This window comes from Dipteris shenzhenensis, chromosome 30, assembly GCF_047967505.1.
Source record: "Dipteris shenzhenensis isolate YYH24624 ecotype China chromosome 30, Dip_SZ_1.0, whole genome shotgun sequence".
NCBI classification, from domain to species: domain Eukaryota; kingdom Viridiplantae; phylum Streptophyta; class Polypodiopsida; order Gleicheniales; family Dipteridaceae; genus Dipteris; species Dipteris shenzhenensis.
In genome coordinates, this window is record NC_141625.1 from 28,020,386 (window position 1) to 28,046,193 (window position 25,808).

General features: G+C 46.2%; 1 protein-coding gene across 3 annotated transcripts in view; it reads right to left on the reverse strand.

Moving 5' to 3' along the window:
- LOC147881921 (GTP-binding protein) overlaps nt 1-25,808 on the reverse strand; it is a 102,260-nt gene that overhangs the window by 38,714 nt on the left and 37,738 nt on the right. For 2 of the 3 annotated variants that reach the window (XM_087402054.1, XM_087402055.1), the window contains exon 8: nt 2,388-2,573. The exons of the other annotated variant lie outside the window; for it this stretch is intronic. In XM_087402054.1, the coding sequence (XP_087258180.1) occupies nt 2,388-2,573 (186 nt within the window). The remainder of the gene's footprint in view (nt 1-2,387; nt 2,574-25,808) is intronic. 3 annotated transcript variants of the gene reach the window in all.

Sequence of the window (25,808 nt, forward strand, 5' to 3'; positions counted from 1 at the left end):
CTGTTGGAAATTAATTGCAATATTTTCACCTCACCTCCCTAAAGAACTAAGGAAGGGGAGCTATGGATGGAATTGCATGACTATCCTCACAGATTGCAAAGGAATCACCAACCTCCGTATTGCAGATAGCTACACCTGTGACTCTAGTTATAAGGGTACTCCCTCTTGCTAGGCCTGACACTAGTCTGGCAAACTCCTATGACGCCCTCTCTTACTAAGCATCACAGCCAGTGGGACAGGAAACTGAGTCATCCTAGTCCTGAACACTCCTGATGAGAAGGTGAAATGTGAGCCATGACGACTAAAACTGATGTGGCCAACTGAGCTTCAAGGGTGGAAGCCATATAGGAACTGACCAAAGCTAATGAAGAGGCTTGATGGGTGGAAGACCCATCACACCTATCTAATGCATCTAGGGTGTCCCCTTGGGTGGAAGCCCCAAGAGAACTAACTATGGAGAATAGACAACTCCCTCGGGCGGTGGACCAAGAGGCTCATCTAGGGCAACTGCTGATGGGACTAAGATATCTCCAAGGATGGAAGACCCATCACTCATAGCTGTGAAAACCATATGCTCCCCTGCTAAAGCTGATCCAACTGATGGAGCTCCGGGGGTGGAAGACCCAAAGAAACTAACTGGACATGGTAAAGTTGCTGGACAAGTAAAAGACCCATCCGACGCAACTGCACAAACTGACTAATCCCCTCGGGTGGGAACTCCAAGAGAATAAGCTGCTGAAGCTAGATGATCCCCGTGGGTGGTAGACCCAAGAGTCTCATCATCTAGGCGTGCGGAATGAGCTGAGCTGGCCTCAGGGATGGAAGACCCCTAAGAGCTGGCTGTGGGAATGGCTGCACTACCCCCATGGGTGTAAGACCCAGAGGCACTGCATGTAGCTATTGTGGAAACTGAATGGTCTCCTGGATTGGTAGACCCAAGGGAAACCGCTCTCTGAGCTACTGCAAAATAGTCCACTAAACTGGCTCGGAGATGGAAGATTCCTGAGCAGATAAAGGACTGCCTGCCGCGGTCTGTGAGTAATGCGGAAGAATAGTCCACCATACTATGCTCTAGGGTGGAAGACCCCTTGAGCGGATGACGGACTCACACGGTAATTGCGGATTGGGAGAGGAACTGTGAGCAGGCCATGAGAAACCATTGCTGCTATGAAAGCATCTGCTCTCAGTCTCGCCTGCGCTGGGACCTGTTTGCATCGATGCGCGGCCGCCTCAATGCGTTCTTATTCCAACAGAAGCCGAAATGGTCCAATGTCGTTGCATCTGCATTTGTCTTCTTTTTTTTCTCAAGCTGCTCAGAAAAGAGCCTATTCTGCTCAAGGATATGATCCTACTCCCTGAACACTTGCTTGAGAGCTGGTTTACCGGACGGGTCCAAACTAGTAGACCCATCAATTGCTGCCACAATGACTGTCAGGGAAAAAAATTCAAGGTGTAAACGCCATACGGGTGAAGACGGCCGATGCGCAATGAAGGTTGGGAGAGAGAGGCTAATCGAGTATGGTACTACCACGTAGGTTCAAAAACACAAAATTAGATTAATAACCAAGACATGCTCCCTCCTCTGCTCGCTAAGTCCCCATAACTAAGCTCTGCTGCCAGGACTGACTCCAACCTACTTCAGATCAGGGCAGAGAATCCAGTTGGAGGGCTGCTGCAGACAAGTAAAGAGAGCAGGGCTAAAATGCGTCAACAGGGTGCCTCTGTTGGGGCCATTTATATGCCTTTGTCAGGTCGGTTGGCTGCAAGGAAGTCATAGACTGAGTCAGCCCAGTCTGTGAGAAAGTCGGGCCATTTCCAGGCCGTCCAGTCCTATAAAAAGGGCCCCCAAGGGAGGCATTCTTCATTCCATTCTATAAAGACTTTGATGCCTCGGTCTGAGCTGCCACCACTTCAGCAGGGATGTCCAAAAGACTTGCAGAAGATCCTCACCATTGGCTGCCTACACAGCCGCAAGGAAGACAGGATTCATGGGAGACTTGTGCCTCACCATTGGCTGCCTACATAGCAGCAAGGAGGTCTCTGGTGGAGGATGTTTTTTGTGCAAAAGCAGCTCACTCCTGAGTTTTGAAACATGAGGCCATCATAATTGATTATTGAAATGTTTTCTTCTTTCTTGAGCGTTCTTGGTGCCATTAGTGCATGAAATCTTGCATTTTAGAACCTAAGCATGTGCATTTTTATACTAGGCATAAAAAAATTCATAACACAGGCACTTGGAAAAAGTTTTGATTCGAAACACGTTTGGAAATTTAATTTCCAAACGTTTGCAAACATTTTAAAATGTGTTTTCCCAAACGCCACATTTCCAAATGTCTGGCAACTATGTCATATATTCCTGGGTCCTGCAGGTCATTAAGAAAGCAAACCTGTGGCAAATTTGTTTTAATTTCTTCTGGCACTGCCTTCATAACTTTAATCCTCAGCTCAGCTTGATCTTTCCCTTTCAAGCGGTCCATTTTGTTCACCACCACTACAAGACCACGGCCTTCTTGTGTAACCCAACGTGCAAGCCCTATCTCTGAGTGCAGCATACTTTTCCTTGATTTAGCAACCTGAAATTTCCATTCATCATTAGTGTTTACATGGTTATATCGAATCTTTTGAATTGATGAATTTTTCGAAAGGTAAAGGAAGAAAGCACACACACACACACACAGAGAAATTTTATTAACATCTACAAAAGACCAAAGTGTCTATGAGACTAAAAAGAATCCAGATACAATAAAACCTAAGGGTGGGGCCACTAAAATGGACACCCCTACCCAAGGCTGATCCCTGTGACGAGAAATAAAAGTAGAGATGGCAAAGTGATTATTCGAGAAAGACTCGACAAAGGTGACAAGGGAGAAGGGGAGAAAGGAGAGAAAGAAGAGGGTGAACTATGATGGTGCCAGAGCCGGGAGAAGAGTGCACAAAACAAGCTGAGTATGGCTGTATGGAACTGTAATGGCACACTTTGGTCTGACCCAGGTGGCTTCTCGGAGACATACACAGGCAGAGACATCATCTTCTACACTCAGACACATGAGAGCCCAGAGAAAGGGCTGCCCATAGTGACACGATAGACCTGGGAGTCTGCTCATAGGAAAGAAATGAGGAGAGATAGTGGGGTACGAGGCTCTGGAGGTGTAGCTGCCCTTTTCAAAACACACTTGAGGCCACTCATATCTGTGGTACGAAGAGAGGAACATGCACGTCACATGTGGATACGAGTGCAACCACTAGATGCCCGACCTATCTTCGTTGCAGTATGCTATTTCCCTCAGCACACGTCATCATATGCCCATGATGTCACCACAGAGGGGCACAGCCCTTATGAGACGATACATGAGGATATCATAGAGTTCTCCAGACAGGGAGACACCCTCCTTCTGGGGGATTTCAATGCAAGGACAAGGGACAGGCAAGTGGGCTTACTTGACTTCACATATGAGAGAGATCCCCACATGATGCCAGAGTTAGATGCAGTAGAACTTGGGATTCATAGACTCTCTACACATACTTCGCATGTGACAGCATACAGGCAACACCTACTTGAGTTGGGAGCTGTCCACGAACTCATCATCTACAATGGCCTTCAGAGATGGCCATCATCTGAGGGATTCACATGCTTCCCACATGGAGGTGGGACTAGCACAGTGGACTACCTACTGGGCCCACTAGCTTTTGTCTCACGGATACATGACCTCACCATCCCCCCCCCCACTTGGAGCTGATCACTCATACCTAGCCTTCGATGTTCTTGTTACCACACCAGGCATAGGGAGAGTTCCTACCGCTACCCGTACCCAGATCCACTTTGACCATGCTCTTGATCCAGTGTATGTGTGCCACTTAGCCAGAGAGCTTGCGGCCTTATTGGAGGCTGATCTAGACCTCGCCCACGCCTCAGCTACCATTGTCACAGTGATAGCCACCAGATCCTTTCCTACAATCCAATCTTCACGGGTACGAGATGGGAAGATGCCTCAGAACCCCTGGTTTGATGATGAGTGCAGAGAGATGCGAGCCCACCTCACACGAGAGCGAGCCTTGGGTCAATTGACGCCACACGAGGCACACAGGATATTTCAGCGGCTGACATGCCGCAAGAGACGAGCCTTCCTCACACACAGGATGGATGAGATCATCAAATCATTTTGCGAAGGAGACCCAACCACTGGGTGGGGAAGCCACCCATCCCCATCACCGATCCGGGCGTGTGGCACACCTATGCATGCTCCTTATATGATGTCCCAAGGCAGACACCGCCAGACATGTCCACTATGCCCAGGCCCACTACTTGTCATCTATTTACTACGCAGAATGTGCGGGCTGCACTTCGCCGGCTCCACAACCGGAAAGCACAAGCTCAACGAAGGACTTCGGACAGAGCACTTCACACATGGGCAAGAGGTCCTAGCACCGATCCTTGCACATATGTTTAACCTTGCAGTTTGCCACGGCTTCCCACCAGCATGGAGCACCACTACTATCGTACCGATACACAAAGCAAGAGACTCCATGGACACCGGGAACTATCGTACCCTCATGATTGGCCACACACTGGCCAAGATCTATGGATCGGTGCTAGAGAGAGAGAGATCCAACAGTCACACAGAGACACGGGGGCAACGAGCACTAGGGCAAGCAGGATTCAGGAGGTAGCACTCTACTCTCGACCACATTTTTACTCTGAGGGCTATCATTGAGGAGGCGAGGTCCAGACATTAGAAAGTCTACACATGCTTCGTAGACTTTCGAAAGGCCTTCGACACTGTTCCACGATCCCGCATGATCAAGAGACTACAGGAGATGCAGATCCCAGAGATATTGATTTGGGGTGTGATGAGCTTATATGAGTCAGTCAGAGGCAGGGTCCGTGCCCCTGGCGGCCTATCAAAGTGGATCGAGAGCACCATTGGGGTAAAGCAGGGCTGCCCTCTCTCACCGACTCCTTTTGGACTCTACATTGATGAGATCACATCTTTCATAGATCGCATAGGTGGTGAGGGCTCATTTGAAACGTCATGTGTCACAGGGACGTGATGGTGAAGTGATTAAACTAACTGTCACTGAATTTGGCCTAGGGGAGATAAGCTAGGAGCATTAGTTAATGTCCAAAGGGCACCTATGATTTTATGTGCAACAAGTGCAACTCCTAGTGCTATTAGAGTAGTTCTATTCTCTAAGGTCAATGGTTTAGTTCACTGGGGTCATGCTTTAAAAATTGACCCACTAGAGGTCCTATATACTAGCATTAGGATCATGGTTTGCCAAGTGACCCCTCCTAGGGGCATTAAAATCCCACGCCTTTTTTGCCATGTGTTTGTGTGTGAGCATGTGTGGTCTCTCTCCTTGACTTGTAGCACCTGTGTGTCACAACTGGAAGAACCTGGAAGGCCTTGGAGCCCTTCCCTAGTCTTCCCTGCTGTTCTAAGTCTTCTCCCCTACCAAAGGAGTCTTCAAAGGAAGATGGGTGGATTTTTGCAGCTCTCTCTTGGCTGGCTGAGGTCATTTTTGAAGCTTTCTCCACGACAGTTCTTCTCCCCTTGGTGTTTCCTGCTGCTAGCATGCTCCCTGGACCTGGGCCCTTTCTGAATCTTTTCTCGACTTTCTTCGAGATAGAAGTTCTCCTTTTCTTCATCTGATGTCATATTCTTGGACGCCTCACTCCTAGCTCCTGTCTAGTGCAAGGCGCACTGTTTTCTGAGGTTTCTGTGGGCTGGAATCTTAATTTTGGTGGACAAATTCATGACGTATTTGCTGCAGTTTGCTGTACGCTCTCTCTCATGACCTTTTCTGGTGCTGGAAGGCAGTCAAGGACAGCTCCCTCCTACCAAAGTCTGCTATCTGCTATTCAACCATCTTCTGAGGCTGTTTCTAACTGAAACAGGCTCCTTTTGTTGGCCGAATTCTTGTCTTCTCCTTCTACTTTGTGCTACTGTCATTCTTGCTGAGTTTTTGGAAGGTTGGATGCCCTGCCGTTGGCCCAGGACAGGATTGGGGCACTGGATGTGATACTCTCTTCCTCGGAAGAAGTGGCGAGCCTTGGGCTCAATGATGGCTTTGATGTATGTGGATGCATTGCTTGGCTTGACGTTGGGTTCTTCTGCTTGTGATATGCTTGGCTACTGAAGGGAACCAAGAGGATAGCACTGGGAGTTGGTCACTTACACAGCCACGGGTTGGCATTGTACTGGGTTGCACCTGCAGGAAGGGAGTCCCTTGTATTTGAACTAACCAATGAATAAATAAATACTGCAAGGGGTGCCAACTCTTGGGGCCAACAAGTGGTCACTATGTATGCTATTGAGTAGGGGCATTCTAGCCTCCCTTGTTTTGTTTGGCTCACTGATGCTATGCTGTGGAATTGTATGCTCTAAGGTATGTCACGGTGACATGATGGTGAAGTGATTAAACTAACTGTCACTGAATTTGACATAGGGGTGTTAGGCTAGGGGCATTAGTTAATGTCCAAAGGGTACCTATGATTTTATGTGCAACAAGTGCAACTCCTAGTGCTAGTAGAGTGGTTCTATTCTCTAAGTTCATTGGTTTAGTTCACTGGGGCTTTAAAAATTGACCCACTAGAGGTCCTGTATACTAGGGTTATTGGTTCCAAGGGTCATGGTTTGCAAAGTGACCCCCCCTAGGGGCATTAGAATCCCACGCCTTTTTTGCCATGTGTCTGTGTGTGAGCATGTGTGGCCTCTCTCCTTGACTTGTGGCACCTGTGTGTCACAACTAGAAGCACCTGGAAGGATTTGGAGCCCTTCTTTAGTCTTCCCTGTTGTTCTACGTCTTCTCCCCTACCAGAGGAGTCTTTAGAGGAACATGGCAGATTTTTGCAGCTCTCTCTTGGCTGGCTGAGGTCGTTTTTGAAGCTTTCTCCGTGACAGTTCTTCTCCCCTTGGTGTTTCCTGCTGCTGGCATGCTCCTTGGACCTGGGCGTCTTCATTCTTGGGCTTTTCTGAAGCTTCTCTCGACTTTCTTCATGACAAAAGTTCTCCTTTTCTTCATTTGATGCCATATTCTTGGATGCCTCACTCCTAGCTCCTGTCTGGTGCAAGGCGCACTGATTTCTAAGGTTTCCATGGGCCGGAATCTTCATTCTGGGGGACAAATTCATGGCGGATTTGCTGCAGCTTGCTGGACGCTCTCTCTCACGACCTTTCCTGGAGCTGGAAGGCAGTCAAGGACAGCTGCCTCCTACTAGAGTCTACTATCTCTTATTCAACCATCTTCCGAGGCTGTTTCTAGCTGAAACAGGCTCCTTTTGTTGGCCGAATTCTTGTCTTCTCCTTCTTCTTTGTGCTACTGTCATTCTTGCTCAATTTTTCGAAGGTTGGATTCCCTGCAGTTCGCCCGGGACAGGATTGGGGCACTGGATGTGATACTCTCTTCCTAGGGAAGCAGTGGCAAGCCTTGGGCTTAGTGATGGCTTTCATGTATGTGGATGCATTGCTTGGCTTGACGCTGGGTTATTCTGCTTGTGATATGCTTGGCTACTGAAGGGAACCAAGAGGATAGCACTGGGGGTTGGTCACTTGCACAACCACAGGTTGGCATTGTAACTAGGTTGCACCTACGAGTGAGTTCAAGAAGGGGGTCCCTTGTATTTGAGCTAACCAGTGAATAAATAAATACCGCAAGGCGCGCCAAGTCTTGGGGCCAACAGGTGTCACTATGTATGGTATTGAGTAGGGGCATTCTAGCCTCCCTTGTTTTGTTTGGCTCAGTGATGCTTTGCTATAAAATTGTATACCCTAAGTTTTGTGTTTGGGTAATGGCAATGGTACTGTAAACTACTCGGTGCTTTCTATCAATTCAAACAACGGATTTTGCAGAGGCATTTGAATGAGATGATTGCGAGTTGCCAAACACATATACTTAAACTTAAGAGTTTGCAATTAAGCTGGAATTAAGACTTATACAGCTTAAACACAAAGTGACATCATTGGAGAATGCAATATGATTGAGGGGCCAAGACGGGGCCCCCCCCTTATCCAGGCTCACTTTATTCTTGAAAATGGAGATACAAGACCAAGGTGCAATGCACCTTCCAAACTGATGAACTCAGTGAAAACCTAGGACCTAGATACAAGACTCAAGAGCATATGTACAAGGTAGACAACAAAAGGAGGACTCCAAGCTCAGGTTTCAGCTCTTGGCTTGCCCAATCCACAAGGAAGAAGCCTGCAACAATCACCACTTACATCCAACATTAGAGACAAACACTAGTTTCTAGAAAGATAGTAGAAACAACATGAAATAGTGCTGTAAATGAGATAAACTTGACAATACAGGCTCCCTTCGTGACTTGGCCCTTTTGTAGATGAAGTCCTTGATGCCTCTGAAGCTACCTTGGGTGAGGAGAGTGTGGAAATGGGGCTGGAATGAGAACAGCTTAGAAAAACAGCCTGTGGCTAGAGAGAGAAAGCTTTTATGGAGTGATAGCTGTAGAGAGAGAGTGCCAATGCTGATCCCAAGGGAGGAGATGTAAGAGAGGAGCTGCTGCTGTTCCAGAGGTGCACAGAAAGGCAGATTTCTGCAAGGGAAATGGGCTGGAACAGTAGAGAGAGAAATTCTGCAGTAGAGAGAGAAAGACTGCAGCAGGAGAGAGAAAGGGGCTGTGGCTGCTCCAGGCTAGGTGAAGGAGAGAGGATGCTGCTGCTGTTCCAGAAGAGCTGAGAGGGGGCAGATTTCTGGAGAGGAGGGGCTGGAACTGTAGAGAGAGAATGTGCTGTTGTAGAGAGAGAAAGTGCTGCTGAGGTGAGAGAATGGCCTGTGGAGAAGCTGGCTGCACCCAAGGAGCTGGAGAGGTTCTGCTGCATCATCTAAAAGGAGGGAGAAGAAAAGTGACGAAATTTTCATGTGTGGAATGAAGGGGAGAGGCCTTCTTTTATAGGCTCAGCCCCCCTCCTAGGCCTAGAGTGGAAGGTGGACACTTGTCCCAGATTTTTGGTGGGCTGCAGTCCCAAAGAGGACAGCCCACCACTTGCCCTAAATCTACCAGATTTGGGGCCAAACACTTGTCCTGCATGCCCTGCCACTTGCCATGCATGCTGCCACATGTGTGGGACAGGTGGACTGACCTGCCAGCTCAGATTCCATGTGGCAGTCTGCCACGTGTCAGCTGCCACGTCACTCCCAAAAACCCTAAAATTTCAAAGTTGTCAGAATTTAATTCTGATCGCACACACGGGTTCCTAACAGCTTAGACTATCTATTGACGTACTCTAAGGTCATAATTGAGCCATACTGAGCTCATTTGTTTGTCGTCTTATCTTGTATCTCCATTACTCTTGGCATGCTGCCAGGCCCACACCCAAAGCTCAGGGAACATTCTCTTGAATGGTTCCTAGGTCGGCATGCAATCTGTGCATTTGATTGGTCCCATGTTTGGGTACTCAGGTGGGGTGTGGTTTCTAGATGTCCCTCTCAAAGAGAGGCCATCACTCTTGTGGGTCACTAATGCCCATAACCCCAAGCAAGGGGGTCCACCCTCAAATGCTAGACCTAGTCCCCATTGTCCGTAACTGAACAGAAGGAAAACATTTCATTTCTTAATAAGCATACTATTGAAAAACAAAAAGAAATAGTACCAAGCAAGTGGATACATGTTGAAGCAGGATGACAGGTACATGGTGGTTGCATTTTGGTGTTGTGAGAAAATAGAATAAGATATGCTAGCCGTTGTCAATCAAAGGCCGGTTACAGTGGTTCTATTGCCAGGACCCTCATCTAATCATCCACATGAGTCCCTGGGCAGCTTGGGCAGAGAGAGTATCTACTGATTTTTCTTGGTACAACCACCCATTGCCTTTAAAATGGAGCATATAAAATTTGGTTATGATGCAAACTCAAGAGTCTGGGCCAGAGCAGCACATAAGGGGAGCACACCCTGGAATAAGAGTGCAAGATGCAGCCCATGAAAGGCAGAATACTCAGGTTGATGCATCGGAACGGCCAGCTCCACAAGTACATAACCCTACTAGTATAGTTGCATTGGGTGCAGACCCAAGTGTACAGCCAAATGCTATGGCCATGATGCAAACTCAAATGGCTTCTGTGTTGCAAGTTTTAACTGAGCTCACTCAGAGCTTTGCTGAGATTGTACATAATCCAGCTCTATTGCCAAGGGTAGAGACCCAGCCCATACAGAATCCACAAATGCATGTGGGACAGCCACTACCAGAGCCACAGAAACCAGTGGTACAGCCACTTACAGTGCCACCAAGGCAGGGACCAAATGGGAATGAGCATGGTAGCAATGCTGAGAATGTGCAGCAAGGGCAGCAAGCCCAACCACAACATGTCATTCAGCCAACTCACTTTGGAGGAGGATCTATATTTCAGGCCATGACTACACAGCCAGCCCTAAATCCTTTGTATGCTAATGTGGGGATACATCCTGGAATGCAAGGAGGCAGTCCCATGGTGTCTCACACTCAAGCGGTACCACCTGTGCCACCAAATCCAGCTGTGGGGAGTGCTATACAAGCTCCAGAAGGACCCCAAGGACAGCAGCCTCTTTATTTGCAGCCCCCTGGCTATGATCATCTGCAGCCCAGGCTTAAGATGAAAGATTACAAGGAGGGAGGGGCAGCAGTGAAGTTTGAGACCTTCAATGGACATGGCCTATGCTGGAGGTTATTTCACAAAGTCCTCGAAAATCAGGAAGGCAGCCACATTCCTCAAAGGTAATGCGATGTAGTGGTGGTCTAGCCGCCTTCTTCAGGGGCAGACACCTGCTACGTGGGTTGATTTCAAATTCTCAGCCACATGGCTCACCACTACATTTGAAGTGGATGTCATGACTCAGTGGCATAACCTGAATGCTAGAGAATGCAAGAATCTAGAAGACTACATAAGAAGTTCTGGGATGCACTTTTGCTTGTGAGCTCCTACAGAACAGTCTCCTTTTCAGAGCAGGTTGAAAAGTATTGTTGTGGTCTTCCTAAAGAGTTGAGGGACTATTGCACAAAGACACACATTTCCAGCATGTCACAGTTGATAGAGAATGCAAACACAGCTTACTCACTCATGCAGGGTAGAGTCTCAGGCTTTAAAAGAAACTTTAAAGAGGAGCACAAGAAACCACAGCAAGCTGGATGAAAGGCCTGAAGGGGGAAGAAGAGCAAGAGGGAGAGAGTGTGAGTCAGAGAGAAGACACAAGTGTGCGGGTGTGAAGTGATGAGCCACACCACAAACTCATTAGTTTTATTAGGATTAGGTTTTATCCTATGACTGTCTTAAGACAGTCATAGATGTCTTAACTTTAATAAAGGGGTGGCAATGTGCCTTTACCCCAACAACCTCCCACCTAAAGGCCAATGTGCCTAAAGGGGAGAAAAGAATAAAAATTACAGCAATATACAGTTACTGTATACAGGACCATAAAATAAGAATGGTCTCATCCTAATCCCATGATGTGGCGGCAATGTGCAAACCGCTCAGTAGGCAAGCTCTTAGTGAGCAAATAGTATGCACCTTCACAAGCTCAAGTCGCTTGTCTTCCAGTACCTCCCTGATGAAATGATATTTCACATCTATGTGCTTGGTCTTCTGATGAAAGACCGGATTCTTTGCCAACATGATAGCACTCTGACTATCACAATGCAAAACTGGCATATCTCCTGTAATGCCCAAGTCTCCCACAAGCCGAGTAAGCCATATTGCTTCCTTGCAAGCCACAGTGGCTGCAACATATTCAGCTTCAGTAGTTGACAGTGCAATGCATTTCTGCAACCGAGACACCCATGATATAGCACCTCCTGCAAATGTGAAAATATAACCGGTAGTAGACTTCCGGTTATCTGCATTCCCTGCATAGTCTGAATCTGTAAAACCATGCACCAATGCATCCTGCCTACCATAGCATATGCACAAGTCTTTGGTACCCTTGAGATACCTCAAGACACCTTTCACTGCTTCCCAGTGCCGCTTGCCTGGATTTGCCATATACCTGCTGATGACTCCCACCGCAAAAGCAATATCCGGACGAGTGGCAACCATGGCATACATCAAAGATCCAACTGCAGATGCATACGGAACCTTGGCCATTTCAGCCTTATCATCATCTGATCTGGGGCTGTCCTTACTGCTGAGTTTTAAATGTGGAGGCAACGGGGTACTAATAGACTTCCCCCCCTCCATTTTAAAGCGCTGCAGTACTTTGTCAATGTACTCTTTCTGTGACAGAAACAAAAGTCCCTTGGACCTGTCACGAGTAATCCGCATGCCAAGAATATGATTTGCATCACCCAAGTCTTTCATGTCAAAAGACTTATGCAGTTGTTTCTTCAAAGCACTAATCTCATGCTGAGATTTACTGGCAATAAGCATGTCATCCACATATAGAATGAGTAGCATCAAACTGCCATCCTTTGCCCGTTTGGTGTACAAGCAATGATCGGTCTCACACCTATGATACCCTTGGGACTGCATGAAGGCATCAAACTTCTTGTACCATTCTCTTGGCGCCTGCTTGAGTCCATACAAGCTCCTCTTGAGCTTACACACAAGCTGCTCTTTCCCTTTAACAGCATATCCCTCTGGCTGACTCATATAGATCTCATCATGGAGATCTCCGTGAAGAAAAGCTGTCTTCACATCCATCTGACATAAATCCATGTCGTCATGAGCAACAAGAGCTAACACTGCTCTCAAAGTAGTCATCTTGACTACAGGGGAAAAGATCTCATCAAAGTCAATGCCCTTCTCCTGCTTAAATCCCTTGGCAACCAATCTGGCCTTATACCTCGGTAAAGCATTTGAATCCACTTTGACTTTGTAAACCCACTTGCATGGCAAAACCTTTCTGCCTGCAGGTAACTGCACCAAGTCCCATGTATCATTTTGAAGTAGGGAGTCCATTTCTGACTGCATGGCTTTCTCCCACTTCTTTTTCTCTGTTCTTCCCATAGCTTCCTTGAAGCTGGAAGGCTCACCACAATCTGTCAGCATGATAAAATCAGCCACATTATTGGCTCTTGGAACAAACTTGGCAGGAGGCCGTTGTACACGGGTGCACCTCCTAACAAAATGTTCCGGATTAGGCTGCTGTCCAGCCTGTTCTTCATGCATGACGGGTGGCTGTACCACCATATCTGGCTGTTCTACAGCCCCATCTGCTGGCATATCCAGTGGTGCATCATTGGCAAAATTATCTGGCTGATTTTCAGCCTGTATACCCTCTTGAACAGGGTTATCTGCAGCAGCCTGCTGCTGCATATAAATGGGCATTCTTTGCTGTCCAACATCATCATAAATAACCCTCCTGTATTCCATAGGTTGCACGAGTTCCTTGTGTACACTATCCTCTTTAAAGATGACATCATTGCTGCGTATAATCTTCCGTTTAACGGGATCCCATAACCTGTACCCCATTTCACCTTCGTCACCATAACCCATAAAGATGCATCTGATAGACTTTGGCTCCAGTTCGATGCGCAGTTCTTTGCGTACATGAGCAAAGCACTCGCAGCCAAATACACGTAAGTGCTTATATGAAGGTGGCTTGCCAGACCACACCTCCTCTGGCACTTTCAACTCCAAAGCCTTGTTTGGCGACCTGTTAATAATGTGAACTGCTGTTTGCACGGCTTCTGCCCAAAAGCCATGGGGTAATGCAGCATAAGACAACATACATCGAACCTTCTCCTGAATAGTTCGATTCATCCACTCACTTGCACCATTTTGAGATGCATTATGAGGGGCTGTGAGTTCCTGTTTGATGCCCTTAGCTTGGCAAAACTGCACAAAAGCATGTGACACATACTCACCCCCATTATCGGATCTGAGGCATTTCAGCCTGCGACCTGTCCGATTCTCAACCTGAGCGACAAACTTCTTGAAAGCATCTAAGGCATCGCCCTTATGCTTCACGAAATAGACCCACACTTTGCGTGTGGCATCATCAATGAAAGTAATAAAATATTTTGCACCCCCTAGTGATAACTGTGGCATCTCACACAAATCAGTGTGCACTAGATCAAGTGGTGCTCTATTCTGGGGAGTTCTCCTCTTATGAGGAGTCACAGAATGCTTGCCAAATATGCAATGATCACAAGTAGGCAAATCTGAAAAAGAAAGAGACGGCAGATAACCCAAACGTGACAGTTCTTGCATTCCTTTAACAGACATGTGTCCCAACCGGCTATGCCACAATGAAACCTTTGGCAGCTCGGTTATGGCAACAACATGATTACCCACACTGGAAACATAAAGAGGGTACAAGGTATCACTCTTAAAACCCTCAGCCACTACAGCCTGGCCATCAGTAATCACCCATTTGGAATCCCCAAATGTGGTGTGGTAACCACTGTCATCCAATAAGCCAGTGCTAATCAGATTTTTCTTGATTTGCGGCACATGGCGGACACCATCAAGCATGAATATGCGTCCATCAGGAATTACTATCTGTACACTGCCAATCCCTGCAATCTGACATGCATAGTTGTTCCCAAGATGAACAACTCCATGAGTACCTGTGTAGGAAGTAAACCACTCCCTATGAGGAGTAACATGAAAAGAAGCACCTGAATCCAAGAGCCAGGTGTGCATGTCATGGCCATCAATAACCAAAGCATGTGCTATTACAGCAGAAGAGCATAAAACATCATGTATGTCACTGTCACTGTCCTCTGTTGCAACATTCACTGCATCCAAGTCATCTGCCTTGGCCTTGCCTTTGCCTTTGCTTCCATTGCCTGCATCCTTTGTTTCAGCCTTCTTGGCTTTCTGATCCCGTATGAACTTGAAGCACTTAGACTTCACATGTCCCTTCTTGCCACAGTAAAAGCATTCAATATCCTTTTTGCCACGGGACTGACTGCGGGATTTGGACTTACTAGCAGATCTCCCCTTCTGCTGAGTCCTGCCTCTATCCTGTACCTGCAAGGCATTTGAAGACTTGCTGCTCGCATTATTCTTCCTGCTCATCTCCTCCATAAGGAGAGAGCTCTCTACATCAGCATAAATAAGAGTGACATTCGAATTTGACAGGGTGGTCTTAAAAGTGTCCCAACTCTCAGGGAGGGTACACAGCAAGAAAGTAGCCTTGAACTCCTCATCAAGATTCAATCCCTGTGCAATCAGCTGTGTAAAGATGGCATTGAACTCACTCAAGTGTGAGGTCATAGCTGTACCTTCCTTCATGCGAAGATCAACCAGCTTCTTCAACCAATAAACCTTACTGGCTGAGCTCTTTTGGGCATACAATTCTTCTAGCCTTTGCCATAGACCATAAGAGGTCTTTTCAGCCTGAACATTGAACACAAGAGTGTCAGAAATAGTGAGCATGATAGCTGCCCTAGCGGACAAATCAAGCTCTTCCCAGTCATCACCTGCCATGTCAGATGGCTTGACACCCTTCACCCTTATGGGCTTAGAAATCTTCTTTAATAGAAGTACATTCAAGCACTGTTCTGCCCATAATGCATAATTGTGTGCTCCTTCCAGTTTCTTTATGTTCAGAATTGAAGAATCACTTCCCCCTGATGCCATATCAGATAAGGAAAGTATCTGTCTCACTAGAAGTAAAAAAGACTGAAAAAAAAATTCTGATTTCTCAAAAAAAAAAACCTGCTCTATCAAGAGCCAGGAGCACTCACAATAGTGCTGTTTTTTACTGTCAGGAAAATCTGCAGCAAAACAGTAAATGTCCCTGCAAATACTGTACCTTCTGACACACTGTACCGTGCTCAAAGAGGCATAAACAGTAATTTCAGAATGCTGCAGCTGCTCAACAAGTGCTTAACAGTGCATAATCAGCTGACAAGGCACAAACACTGCTGTAAACACTGCTGTACTGGCTGTACTGATCACTTCTCCCACCTCAGATGAGGTATTGCACTGAGTTAATATGCATAAACCACTTGGCAAACACCCAAAAAAAAATGACACTTCAGCCTGTCACAAAACCTGCAACAGAAAATGGGATAAATCCCAAGCAATCACCCTTCTGCCAAGGGGATAAAATGCATCTGAAGATCTCTGTCGGTGACCCAAGTGCTATCAAACAAAATCTGGGCAAAAGCCCCTTGATCTGACACCTGAACCAAGTGAAAAACACCTCAACACTGAGGTAGTATGCAATATGAAAGTCTCTCTGACAAAATCAACCAACAGTGTAATGCATATATTGTCCTGTGTAGAAATGACATACACAGATCCCAACGTACAAACACTCAATGAGGAACCTTTTGAGCACTGTCAACGATGGACAGTTAGGGACCGAGTAAACTCAATGCGCCCTGGCCAAGCGTGGCTCAACTGAGGTTCTCTGAGTGTTGCACAAGAAATGTGACCTGCAAGAAAATGTCACCTCGACACTGCGGAAATCGAGGCAAATGTGTGCTCTCTGGCACCACACTACCTCAAGGCATACAAAGCATCAACTGCCAGGCAAAAGCCCTATGATCTGCTCACCCGGAAATTGAGATTCAAGCCCAGTAAAAGCATAAAAGTCCTCTGCAAAATCAAGGCATTTCCTTCACGAAAAACAGATAACTGTGCAATCAACCACACACTGTGGTTCTCTTCTCCTCAAGCACGAGGTAGATGAAGGTACTTGCTGTACTTTCAAGAAAACACAGTTCTGTGAACTGAAAGATGATCCTGAATCAAGAGCAGAGAGCTCTTTCTCCTTCTTTTCCTCCCACAAAAAAAAACTGTCTGCTGTACTTGATGTACCTTCACAGTGTACGGAATCCCAGAAGAGAGAAGAGAAAAAAAAATCTCGACGATCTCCCTGATGCAGCTCCATGTACCTGCGGGGTGTAGATCCGTACGGACGTACGGCTCCTGTACGGAGTCCGTACAGCAGGTATGGATGTCCGTACCTGAGCGCGCGCTGCGCGCTCTGGTTCCGCGCAGCCTGGTGCAGTGCACAGGCTGCCCCTGCGCAGGCTAGCAGCTAGCAACTGCTGCCCTGCTCTACGCCCGCGACCGTGCCGTGCCCTGTGCCCTGCTCGATGCCCGCGCCCGCGCCCTGATCCGTGAAAAGCCCGCGCCCGAGCCTGCGCCCGCACCCGCGATGCAATGCCGTCGGTGTGCTCCGCTTGCCGCCGGTGCGACGCCCGTCCGTACGGATGTACGGACGACGTACGTCCGTACGGTGCTGCCGCTTGCTGGCTAGGTAGAGGTCGAGGGGGGTGGGTAGGCAAGGGTAGAGGGGAAAGGTGGCTCTGATACCAGTTGAAAGGCCTGAAGGGGAAAGAAGAGCAAGAGGGAGAGAGTGTGAGTCATAGAGAAGACACAAGTGTGCGGGTGTGAAGTGATGAGCCACACCACAAACTCATTAGTTTTATTAGGATTAGGTTTTATCCTATGACTGTCTTAAGACAGTCATAGATGTCTTAACTTTAATAAAGGGGTGGCAATGTGCCTTTACCCCAACACTGGAAAAGTACCTTTCAAATCAAAGTTTGTGGCAGGTCAAAGAAGAAAACAACAGCCCTCTTCTCTCACCTCTGAAGAGAGGAATAAACTGTTTGCTGAAGGGAAGTGTTTTCTCTGCAAAGAGACTGGTCATAGGGCAACAAATTGTCCTAACAAGAAGAGAAAAGAACCTGCAGCAACAACTCGGGCTGAGTCTAATCAGGGCACAAAAGAGGACCCCAAGGGCAAGAAACCCAAGCCAAGTGCCCGCCACATTCCTGATATCATTGGGGGTGAGCATGATACGAAGAAGACAGAGATGTGCAGAGCATGGGGCAAGCTACGGGATCAGCATTGTTTGTACTTCTTTGACTCAGGGGCCAAAGCAAATTTCATCACTCCTGAACTTGCAGCTCAGTTGGGTCTTCGACCAGAGGAGATTGGCGCTCTTTGTGAGGCCAACATGGCTAATCCGGAGCTCAATACCCCTGTCACTCCTATCATAGGGAAGCTACGGATTCACATCCAAGGCTATGTGGATTATGAGGATTTTTATGTGATGCCTTTACCTAAGTGTGACGTTTTGCGGGGATGCCTTGGATGTACCGTGTTCATGGTATCATTGATACACATGATAAGAAGCTTACCTTGACTTACACGGGTAAAACCCAAGACATAGATGTAAACATGAAAGGGAAATCAATCCCAGTTGTGTCCGCTTCGGCGATTTCCTCCATAATGAAAAAGCATCTTTCAGCGTATTTGATATTTGTAAAAGAAAAGGAACCAGTAGAGGATGAATCTAATTTCTCCAAGCTGGGAAAACAGCAAACTGAGTTTTTATTTCAGTTTCAAGATTGTTTCTCAAATGAACTCCCATAGGAGTTACCTCCTGAAAGGCCAAAAGATTGTACCATTGACATCATTCCTAGCAGCTCTCCACCGAACCAACCCCCGAACAGAGTTAGTGCAGCACAACAAGAGGAGATCATGTGCCATGTGAATGGATTGCTACAGAAGGGGCTGATTCAGCCAAGCTCTTCTCCATCTTGTTCCCCCATCCTACTAGTGCAGAAGAAGGATGGATCTTGGAAAATGTGTATTGACTACAGGGCTTTGAATAAGATCTCTATCAAGAATCAATTCCCCATCCCACACATTGATGACATCTTGGATCGATTAGAGGGATCAGCCATCTTCAGTCGCATTAACTTAAAGAGTGGTTACCATCAGATACGAATCAGGCCCGAAGATGTACACAAGACTGCCTTCAGGACTACTTTTGGGCTTTATGAGTTTCTTGTTATGCCATTTGGTCTGACTAATGCTCCTGCTACCTTCAATAGCATAATGGATCGCATTTTCAAAGAGCACAAAAAGTTTGTGGGAACATTCTTTGATGACGTTATTGTGCACTCGAAAGATGAAGAGGAGCATAGGCAACACTTGGCAGTTGTATTTGCAAAGCTCAGGAGACGCAAGTTGCTCGTCAACACTAAAAAGAGTGAGTTCTTCATGCCAGAGATCCATTTCCTGGGACACATCATCTCACAGGATGGAGTAAGGATGGACCCTGCCAAGATAGAGGCAATCAAGAATTGGCCTCCATTGAAGAACCTACATGAAGTCCATAGCTTTCTTGGCTTGTGTTCATATTACAGGCGTTTCATACACCATTTTGCTGAGATAGCTTCACCTTTACATGCTTTGCACAAGGAGGCAGTGCCTTTCCATTGGGGGAATAAAGAAATTGCAGCATTCAATGAGCTGAAGGAAAAGTTATGCTCTTATCCTGTTATCATTCTTTTAGGTGCTGATTTTTATGTGCAAACCTCTGTCACCAGAAAACACGTTTCTAGCAGTAGAAACGTGAAGAAACGTTTCTGCCCGAAACGTTTCTAAGAAACGTGCGAAACGTGAAAGTTTTTTTGAATTTTTTTAAATAAAAAATACACTATTTTTATTATTTATATAAAATACACTAACTTTACACGTTTCTTGACAAAACGTCTGTCAAAATCTCGAAACGTTTCTCAAAACGCGTTTCTAGAAACGTTTCTTGTGACTATGGTGCAAACTGATCACCAATCGCTGCGGTACTTTCTCACTCAAAGAAAGTTGTCAAAGAAGCACATGAGATGGGCAAACTTCCTTTCCATTTTTCATTTTCAGATTGTTCATGTGGTTGGAAAGAAGAATGTAGTGGCTGATGCACTTTCCAGAAGGCCACATACAGAAGCTATGTCCAAGAAACCACAGGTATCTGCAATTACTATTGCTTATCACAATGAGCTAGATGCCATGAAGGAGCAGTATGCTACAGATGATGCTTTTGCACATATTTATGATCAGCTTATGGAGGGCAATCGGCATAATCATTATACACTCAAGGAAGGATTCATGATGATGCATGGTAAGCTGTGTGTGACGCAACCATTGAGGCATAAGGTGCTCACTGAAAGTCATGCCCCACCGTATGCAAGGCATAGGGGTATTGAAGCTACAATCAAAGCAGTGGAGCACTACTTTTATTGGCCTTCTCTACGGAAGGATGTTGAGGCTTATGTCAGTGAGGTCCCCATGTTATCAAACAAACCTCTCCAAAACATATTGGTCATCCGTGGATCTCTATCGCTCATGATAGACTCATGCATCCCACGGTACTTGAGAATAAACTTAAAGAATTCCTTTGCCATCTGCTCGGCTGTTATCTTCTTCCTCACTGGAATGAAGTGAGCCATCTTGCTAAATCTGCAAAGTATAGTCCATATGCCATCATGACCAAAAGGAGTGCGAGGGAGATTTTTAAAAAAATCATAGCGATGCTCTGCCATGGTCTATCTATAGGCAAAGGCTGAAGTAAACCGGGCTGCTTTTGCCTGTCATACTTCACCTTCTCGAAAATGATGCATGTCCTGCTATTTTCATCTTCATATCATCCACAGTCTGATGACCAATCAGAAGAGGCAAATTCTACAGGATTGGATTCGCTGTGTTGTTATGTGTCTGAGCACAAAGCTAAATGGGAGGAGTATTTGCCGCTGATTGAGTATGCATACAACAACACAGTGCATTCTTCCACTGGTAAGGCACCGTTTGAAATAGTGGAAAGTGCGAGAAAGGTTCCTCCTATTTTGCATACAAAAGAGAAGATATTTGTGGCTGATCAATATGTAGAAGACTTGCGGAGGACAGCGTATGAAAAGGTTGAGCATGCCCTTCAACACAGTCAGGGCAAGCAGAAAAGAGTTGCAGATAAGCATCACAGGAACCTGGTCTTCATGGAAGGTGATTGGGTATTGCTGCGTTTTCTAAAGGCACGCCTCAAGAGCAAGAAAGGGAAGGTAAAGCTGTACACCAAGCTGAATATGAGGTACTACGGGCCCTTTCAAGTTCTTGAGAAGATCAATGAGGTAGCTTACAAGCTGAAGTTACCAGAGAAGTCGACCATCCACAATGCTTTCCATGTTAGCTTGTTGAAGCCTTTTCATAGAGAAGTGCCACAGAATATGCCAGTTGAAGAGGAACCTGAAGTTGATGAGCAAAATGAGGCCTTGATTCCTGAGCAGATTGTGGCACATAAGGATCGAAAGGTTAACGGTAGAGTTGCCAAGCGCTATCAAGTGAAGTGCAAGAATTATCACGCAAACGATGTGATCTGGATGGAAGAGAATGAATTGGCAGATTCACCACAGGTTTTGCAGCTCTACCTTGAGTCATTTGGTCTCCAGCCTACTGCGGTGGCGGCTCATTCCCGTTCAGCGGAGCACAGGTCTGAAGCATTACCAGATGTTCATGGGGGGTAGCACCTCCGCTCCGGCAGTGCGGACAGGCTCACAGGATATCTAGAGGTTGCTTGGTGACACTGCAGTTCACCCAAGGCATTGATGCTGACAGTATGATGAGTGGTCATGACCCTCCAGACGGTTGATACACTACCATATGGATGGATCTGCAATCCTGCCGTATGTGCATTGTATTTTTTTTTGGTACTCCATGTGATGTACTACTATGCTATTTATGCCTAATGTAATACCCTTTTTTATTTGCTGTAAGTTTGGGACAACAAACAGGATAGTTTGTTGTTTCAAGAGGGCGGTATGTCATGGGGACATGATGGTGAAGTGATTAAACTAACTCTCATTGAATTTGGCCTGGGGTGCCAAGCTAGGGGCATTAGTTAATGTCCAAAGGGTACCTATGATTTTATGTGCAACAAGTGCAAGTCCTAGTGCTATTAGAGTGGTTCTATTCTCTAAGGTCATTGGTTTAGTTCACCGGGGTCATGCTTTAAAAATTGACCCACTAGACGTCCTATATACTAGGATTATTGGTTCTAAGCATTAGGATCATGGTTTGCAAAGTGACCCCCCCTAGGGGCATTAAAATCCCACGCCTTTTTGCCATGTGTCTGTGTGTGAGCATGTGTGGCCTCTCTCCTTGAATTGTGACACCTATGTGTCACAACTGGAAGCACCTGGAAGGCCTTGGAGCCCTTCACTAGTCTTCCCTACTATTCTCAATCTTCTCCCCTACTTGAGGAGTCTTTAGAGGAAGATGGCGGATTTTTGCAGCTCTCTCTTGGCTGGCTGAGGTCGTTTTTGAAGCTTTCTCCATGACAGTTCTTCTCCCCTTGGTGTTTCCTGCTGCTGGCATGCTCCTTGGACCTGGGTGTCTTCATTCTCGGCCATCTGAAGCTTTTCTCGACTTTCTTCACGACAGAAGTTCTCCTTTTCTTCATCTAATGCCATATTCTTGGACGCCTCACTCCTAGCTCTTGTCTGGTGCAAGGCACACTGATTTCTGAGTATTCTGTGGGCTGGAATCTTCATTCTGGTGGACGAAATCATGGCAGATTTGCTGCAGCTTGCTGGACGCTCTCTCTCATGACCTTTTTTGGTGCTGGAAGGAAGTCAAGGACAGCTCCCTCCTACCAAAGTCTGCTATCTGCTGTTCAACCATCTTCTGAGGCTGTTTCGAGCTGAAATAGGCTCCTTTTGTTGGCCGAATTCTTGTCTGCTTCTTCTACTTTGTGCTATTGTCATTCTTGCTGAGTTTTTGGAAGGTTGGATGCCCTGCCGTTGGCCTGGGACAGGATTGGGGCACTGGATGTGATACTCTCTTCCTGGGGAAGCAGTGGCAAGCCTTGGGCTCAGTGATATGTGGATGCATTGCTGGCTTGACGCTAGGTTATTCTGCTTGTGATATGCTTGGCTACTGAAGGGAACCAAGAGGATAGTACTGGGAGTTGGTCACTTGCATAGCCACGGGTTGGCATTGTACTGGGTTGCATCTGCGGGTGAGTTCAAGAAGGGAGTCCCTTGTACTTCTTGAATCCCTTGTATTTAAACTAACCAGTGAATAAATAAATACCGCAAGGGGCGCCAAGTCCTGGGGCAGGTGTCACTGTATATGCTATTGAGTAGGGGCATTCTAGCCTCCCTTGTTTTGTTTGGCTCAGTGATGCTATGCTGTGGAATTGTATGCTCTAAGTTTTGTGTTTGGGCAATGGCAATGGTACATGGCGGTTGTACTTTGGTGTCGTGAGAGAATAGAATAAGATATACTACTCTTTGTCAGTCAAAGGCCAGTTACATCAGGCATGTGCAAACATATTCTTCAACATCACGACGCAGTGTAGGCCAATAAAAGAAATGCTCCACCGCCTTAACTGTAGCATCAATACCTCCATGTCCTGCATACAGTGGATCATGACATTCACTCATGACCTTCCGCCTCAACTGCTGAGTGACACACAGCCTACCATGCATCATCATATAGCCATTCTTAAGCACATAATGCTCGTGCCTCTATCCATTATTAAGCTGGTCATATATTTCAGCAAATTGCTCATCTTCCACATAGTAATCCTTCATTACATCCAACTCATTGTGATAAGCAATTGTCACATCTAAAACTTGTGGCTTCCTGGACAAAGCATCTACAACCACATTCTTCTTGCCTTCAACATGTACAATCTGAAAATGAAACATTGACAAGAAGTTTGCCCACCTCATATGCTTCTCGGATAAGTTAGATTGCATCAGAAAGTAGCGCAAAGATTGATGATCCGTCTGTAGTGTAAAATCAGCTCCCAATAGATAATGTTTCCAAGTGGATAAAGCATGAAATACAGCCAACATCTACTTCTCCTAAATCTGTAAATGTAACTCAGCTAGATGTAAAATGTGACTCTCATAAGCTACAGGATGCCCATCCTGTGTGAGGACAGCTCCATTACCATTTTTGCCACAAGCGTCCGCATGCACATGAAAAGACTTCCTCAAGTCACACAAAATCAGCACCGGATCTGTTGTAAGCTTGTGCTTCAGGTCCTCAAAAGAGTCATTCTCCACTTGTGTCCACTACAAAGGTCTTTCCTTCTTGAAAAGAGCATGCATAGGGGCTGCAATTTCTGCAAAGTGACACATAAAACCACGGTAGTAGGAACACAACCCCAAGAAACTACGAACCTCGTGCAAATTCTTTGGTTGTGGCTGACTCCGTATTGCTTTAAATCAATGCGGCTGAAAACAGCTCCCCATCCCGAATGTCATCAATCCTGGGTATAGGGAAGCGATTCTTAATGGTGATCTTATTCAAGGCGCAGTAATCAAAACACATACGCCAAGAACCATCCTGCTTCTGAACCAACACAACTGGAGAGCAATAAGGCGATGAACTTGGCTGAATCAACCACTTCTCCAAAAGTTTAATTACCTAGCTCATGATTTCCTGCTATGCCGCACTAACTCTGTAAGGTAGTTTATTGGGTAGACTACTGCCAGTTATGATGTCAATCTCATGGTCATCCAGCCCTTCTGGTGGAAGCTCACTAGGCAACTCATTAGAAAAGCAATCTGAAAATTCAGTTAGAAAAACAGTCCTTTGCTTTTCCAAACGGAAAACAATATGCTCTTCATTTTCAAGGGGTTCTCTCTAGCAAAAACCATGTCCGCAAAAATACAGCTTTTCATTACAGAATTAATGGCAGAAGCCGTTACAACTGGGACAAACTCCCCTTTTAATTTCACATCAATTACATGGGTCTTCCCCTTATGTGAAACTGTAACTCTTCTCTTCTTGGCTTCTATCACAGCATCCTAGCGATGCATCCATGGCATACCCAACAAAACGTCACAACCTGCAAGGGGCATAATGTAAAAGTCTTCGCTGTCCACGAAAGACTGAATATGCAAGCACAACTTCCCTATGATAGATGTGACAGGAGTGGTGAACTCCGGGCTAGCCATACTAGCTTCATAGCTCGCTCCCATCTCTTCGGCTCGAATGCCCAATCTCGCTGCCATCTCTAGAGAAATAAAGTTTGCCTTTACACCTGGATCAAAGAAAATAAGGGTTGTTTGATCCCGAACCTTACCCCAAGCTCTGCATAACTCAGTTTCCTCACCCTGGGACTATTCACTTATCACATCAGGCATCAAACCAGCCATGGTCTTCTCTTTCTTCCCCTTCTGATCACCTTTGCCTGCATCAACCTTCTCCTCATTCCACTTTTGGCAATCCCGAGACACATAACTTGGTTCTTTGAACATCTCTTTCCTTCATAGAAAGTTTTCAGCTCTTCTGTACTCAAATACGCAGCTGCCTTTTTATTGTTTTGTTGACTCCCTGCAACAAACGCAGCCTTCTGATGATTAGCCTTCTTCTCTATTTTTAAAAATCGGAACCCAGATCTCTTGTCTATGCCAACCTTCTTAGATTCCTGCTTCTATCCACCTTTGAACCCAGAAGTCTTCCCCTACATCAAAGCATTGGCCATGTTAGCATTCTCAATAAGCTGAGACATATTTGAGACTTTAGTCTTCGTGCAATAGTCTCTCAACTCCTTAGGCAGCCCGTAGCAATATTTCTCAACTTACTCAGTGAAAGGAACAATCCAGTAGGAGCTAACAGGCCGCAAAGCCGCCCAAAACTTGCTGTTATACTCCTCTAAATTACAGCAATTATTGGAATTCAGCTCATGCCAAGCAGTCATGATATCCACCTCAAAAGTCCTGGTAAGCCACGCAACTGAAAACACCTGTTTAAAACCTACCCACGTGTTTGGTGCGGTGTTTTGCATGAGCATAGTGGTCCACCACTGAAGTCCATTCCCCTTTAGAAAACTTGCAGCCCGGCGTATTTTGGATGACTCTGTGAAATTCCCTCCTGTGTAGGCTGCATCAAACTGCTGCAAAAAAGTCAAGGCCTTAAGTTTATCCTGCACCCCACTGAATGTCTCAAATTTTACTGCTGCGCCAGCCTCTTTAAAGTCCTTCATCTTCCCTTGAGGAGCCAAATTATCGTATACAGGTGCCTGGGCAAAAGGGACAGCAGCACTCACTCTATCTCCCACACCACCAGCCTAGGGAAAAGCTGTATTATTCAGACCAGCACCCATATTTTGCATATTTCCC